This window comes from Zingiber officinale, chromosome 4B (genome assembly GCF_018446385.1).
Source record: "Zingiber officinale cultivar Zhangliang chromosome 4B, Zo_v1.1, whole genome shotgun sequence".
Lineage (NCBI taxonomy): Eukaryota > Viridiplantae > Streptophyta > Magnoliopsida > Zingiberales > Zingiberaceae > Zingiber > Zingiber officinale.
In genome coordinates, this window is record NC_055993.1 from 124,483,694 (window position 1) to 124,488,649 (window position 4,956).

Genomic DNA, 4,956 nt, shown 5'->3' on the forward strand with positions numbered 1-4,956 from the left:
CTATACACTTGCATATTTATCACGCATCAAGATACCATATTATTGGCGTTATTCCATAAATCTTCCTCGTACATCAACGTACAATATAAACACAATTTGTATAATCATCTTTTTCTATAAAAGAGTACATTATTTTTTTGACATTATAGTTCAATTTTACAATAATAAATTAATACGTACAACACTAAATTTTTTATCAGTCTTCTTCTATCAAATTCAATCTTATTTGAAATTTATCCTTTAATGTCAATGTTCTTTAACAATGTTGTTCTTGAACGGCGTTATCCTTCGAAGTTATCTCTTGAATGTCTTATGATAATACTCCAACTTTTGTACTTACTATTTTGTGATCCTGTCAAACTGCAAGAAAAGATATGGTAAATAAAGAGGTTTATAATGACGTTGTATTTATAAGAATATGAAGAGATAGGGATGAAAATAGAGGACGAGACTGATAAGGTGGCATGCATCTTAACCACATAAATTACTTTTAAATTAGAATTTCTTAATATGTGATTCGGATACCTTAAAAAAATATGTATGGAAAGGGAAGATTAGTGGAAGAAATAGAAGGGGAATTGCAGAAATTGATTCCACCCTTTGATAAATATCAAATGATAGTGTTTTTTTTTTTTTTTTGTCAATTCGAAATTGCGCGCTTTGATAAATACTTGTATTATAAATTATTAAATATGAACAAAATAATAGAACACGGGATCCACATCATCCTATGTTACTGGCCAATTGGCCGTCGATGACTTATTGACCCAGAAGCCGTGTGGGGCCCGCTCCAAAACCCAATAGCAGCGCACAGAAACAGGATCCTTTTAACTACCGCGGGGCAACGCACCGCTTTAACCAATCCGGTACGCCTCTAACACGCCTCTATAAATACGCCCCCTCGGCCTCATGGCAATCGAGACCAAGACCTTTTCTTTTCCCTTTGTTCTTGTCTGCGGCGTAACCCTAACCCTAGTTTTTTCTTGATCGACTTCTCTTCCTCTTCTTTTCCCACCGAGTGGCCTCTTGATCGAGGGGAAAGGGAGGGGGAAGAGATCTTGCCATGTCGCGTTGCTTTCCGTACCCACCGCCTTATTTCGGGCAGGCCGAGATCGAATCCATTAAGGTTTGTTGAGCATCGATGCTTGCTGTGGTTGATTTCTTGCATTCTTGCTCGGCTTCCTTTATCGGTGATGGATCGGTTGCTCGGATCATCTTTTGATCTTTCTTTAGGAGCGGACAGAGATTAAAGATTCTACCAAGAAGTCTACGTTTAGGTGGCGTTCGTGTAAAGGAAATATATGTATACGTTTTTTGTATCAATATGACAAAAAAATGAAATTCATTGTAATTGTCTAGGTCCTGATCCATTGATTGATTCTTAACAAAGAAGATGAAGATGGTGGTGGTTATTAGCCTTATGTTTTGTTTGTGATTAGAGATAAGCTTATGTGTTGATGAGCTGTGAGGGAATGGTTAAATAAGGTTATTGCTAACTGGATCTAAACAAATCTGTGAGTCTTATGTTACAAACGTCTAGAATGATAGCGGTCCACCATCTATTCATGGAGTGGTACTATTGTCAAGAACGGATGGATATGGTATTGTGAATTTTAGTTGAATCAGATGGTAGTAAATTTGTAAATCCTAGGTTTGTAGGTTGGTCAAGGAATTAAAATGGGATGAGATATCATAAGAATTTAGTGCAAGTGTAATACCATTGTATTGTGCTAAGGAGTGTGTATGGATAACATCTGTGCTTGGCTGATTCTGGAATTTTAAATGGATTACAAGTTATAATATCTTTATTGAGTGAATTCAAGATAAGCTGTGTATTAGTCATATTATGGAAAGGAAGGAAGTTTGAGAGACGATGAAAATCTCTACTAGCCAGAATATGTTTCTTTTGTTGAATGTTCTCACTATGCTCCATGGGACTGGGATTTGAAGGCAAAATTTTCTAAATATCATGTTGTTTACATGCTACTTTGGATTCTCATAAATCCCAGTTTTGGGATTTTGAGACAGACAAGGTTATGTGAGTTGCTAATAGGCTTCAAGCGATAGCAATGTGGTGGACCATCTGTCACAGTTTTTTTAAAACTTTGTTTCTATGCATGTTGAAACCAAGCCAAGAGGCAGGCCAATGTGATTGATCCCATGGATATCATCTTTATTAGGATGGTGAAGTTAAAAAGAGCCCTGACCTTTCATATACACTGTAATGAAGCAATGGATTTCATATATGTTGAACCTTATAATTTGAAACATTTGTTCAAGTTTTATTATGCAATCCTAGCCTTTGATTGATGATAATGATTGATCCACATTTCTTGTGAAATATCGTTAGGTCAATATTGACTATGGACCCAAGACATTATGTGACCTTAGTTAAAGTCCCTCCTAATCGGCATATGATTTTGCCCCTTGTATTCTCTCAAATGGCTGTGGGAATAACTTAGCCTGCTCCAATCTGGACATTTAATTGTGTTCTTTAGGTTTAATTTCTTCTTGTGGTGCTGTCTATAAATATAACTACAGAGTAGGTGAGCAATTTGTTTCAGTAATTATTTTCATTAGCATTGGGGTGTTGGGTGGTTGGTTACCTTTATAGAGTTTTTAGCTCCTTAAGTTGTTGGACTTTTGTTAATAGAATTTCTGGTCTTATTAAGGTGACGCCCCATATTTATTAATAGAAACCCTCTCCAGATGCTTTTGTTGTAAATTGGTTTTGAGTTTCTTATCGAGATATTAGGCAGAATCCTTTAGTTATCATAATAAGATGGTACCATGGACTGAGAATGTCATTACTCGTGAAATTTTGGATAAGGCTCTGGTTTGGGAATAGGGAATAGGCATCTTTGATTATTGTGGTCTACAAATTGAGCCTTGATATGTGACACTATGATTAAGTTGGTATAGCTAATCTCAGCATCTTTGGCTATTTCTCCTTACTTGTGAATCCTCTGTGCTGGGGTTGACAATTCTTATAATGCGATGAAGCTCCTAAAGGAAGAAAAGGCAAAGAAGCATAACGAAAAGGCAAAGAGGCAGAAAAGCCATCAGAAAGAGAAGTCTCTAAACTCAAATCATGACGGAAAGCAGCATAAAAAGAGGAAGCATCAGGAGAAATCTGAAGATGAAAGGAGCCACAAAAAGCAGAAGTCTGAAAAGAAGCAGCTCCCACTGGTTTCGAACCTTTGCAGCCAGAAGACAAACGAGAGAATTGAGCAACTGGAGAAAAGTGGCCTCACAGAAGAACATGAGCATCCTTGTTCTATCCAGCATAAGCTTGACTCTCCTGAGAGCTCTCAGGACAGCAGTAAGAGAAGGAAATTGGTGCTCTCTTCTATCCATGAAACTCAAGGTACTTCCAGCATTTGATTATCACTTTTGGTTGATCTTTATTGATCTTTATTTTGTTCTGAACGTTGACTATTATTATCATGTAGGTAGTACTCTTCGAATCAAGTTGCCATCCTTCAGGCAAAGAGCTGTGGAGCCATCACCATTACCTTTGTCAAGGCAAACAGAACCGCAGCCTCCACCTTTGTCAAGGCAAACAGAGTTGCAGCCGCCATTTCCACCATCAGGGCAAGTAGAACTTGCCTCTCCGTCATCAAGGCAGATAAAGCCCCAGCCAGCACCGTCAACCTCAGCAGGGAAAGTAAAACTACCACCTGCTTCATCAAGGCAAATTAAGCCTCAACCATCACTGCCGCAGTCAAAGCTTGGGAAGATAGCAGTATCAAGGCAAATTAAGGTGCAGACACAATTGCTACCATCTGATCAAGTAGATTCAACAGTGCCCTTGTTGCCACCATCAAGGCGAGTGGAGTTGCCTCTGCCTTTGTCAAGACAAACAAAGCTACAGCCACCATTACCACCATCACGGCAAGTGGAGCAAGCAATGCCTTTGCCAAGGCAAAAGCTGCAGCCACCAGTACCACCATCACGGCGAGTGGAGCAAGCAATGCCTTTGCCAAGGCAAAAGCTGCAGCCACCATTGCCAAAACCGGAGCCAGTCGAGCTAGCAAGGCCTTTGCCAACGCAAACAAAGCAGAAGCCACCATTGCTGCCAACAGGGCAAGTCAGGGCCTCATTGCTTTCTTCCTCAAAGCAAACAACCCTGCAGCAGCAGGTGCCATTGCCAACACAAATTTGTCCACAGCCATTAGACTTGAAAACAGAAAAGCTGAGACTCGATAAGAAGCCTGCTGCAGTCACTGAGCAGCCGTGTTCCTCCAGCAGGCCTTCAGAAGCAGCCTCAGCTGCAGCTACAACTAAATCTTCCCGGAAAAAAAGAGTCGGCGGCAGAACATGGCAAAAGGAACAGTATGAAATTTTGGTAGCAAACTGGAATCCACCAGCTGCAATGGAACGCTTCGAAACTTCTGCTCGCTGTGAGGATGATGATTGGTTAGCTGCTGCTCCAAGGCAACAACGATGTCCTGCAAAAGACAGCACCGCTAGCAACGCAACAGGATCTATCCAGGAAAATCATGCAGTTCCTTCAGTGCAACCTCTAGCTTGCTACCTTCCTGAGTTCAACATGTATCAGCTACCATACGTAGTCCCGTTTTAGACCCAAGAGGCATGAAATTAGCAAATGAGATTTCATTTCTTTCCTCTTTTTTCCCCTTTTTTACTCTCTTGTCATCGACGATTACACGCTTTCGACAGTTGTTCCCCCCTGTAATAGCAACAAAAAGAAAACACTTTTTTTTTCTTAAAACTGTTTTCACGGGTTTTGCCGCAGTGTGATGGCTATCTGTTGGTGTAGATATTATAGTTTTTATTATTCTGAAACGATGAAATGAAGATTAGGAGTACAAATGAGCTCTGCTGTTCGAGTTTGAATTTGATTTAGTTCGAATTGGTTTGCTGAGCTCATTTAATGGTTCGAGACTCGAGAGCTTGTGAAGTCAGATTAATTTAATATTTTAATAATTAAAA

The 4,956-nt window shown here is 39.7% G+C and overlaps 1 protein-coding gene across 1 annotated transcript; it reads left to right on the top strand.

Annotated features, from left to right (window-relative positions):
- Positions 1 to 890: 890 nt before the first annotated feature.
- Positions 891 to 4,629, top strand: LOC121976438 (nuclear pore complex-interacting protein family member B13-like). Its single transcript, XM_042528596.1, has 3 exons — positions 891 to 1,126; positions 3,004 to 3,367; positions 3,453 to 4,629. Exons 1-3 carry the CDS (start codon positions 1,064 to 1,066, stop codon positions 4,583 to 4,585), a joined length of 1,560 nt encoding a protein of 519 aa, XP_042384530.1. The 5' UTR covers positions 891 to 1,063; the 3' UTR covers positions 4,586 to 4,629.
- Positions 4,630 to 4,956: the final 327 nt, after the last annotated feature.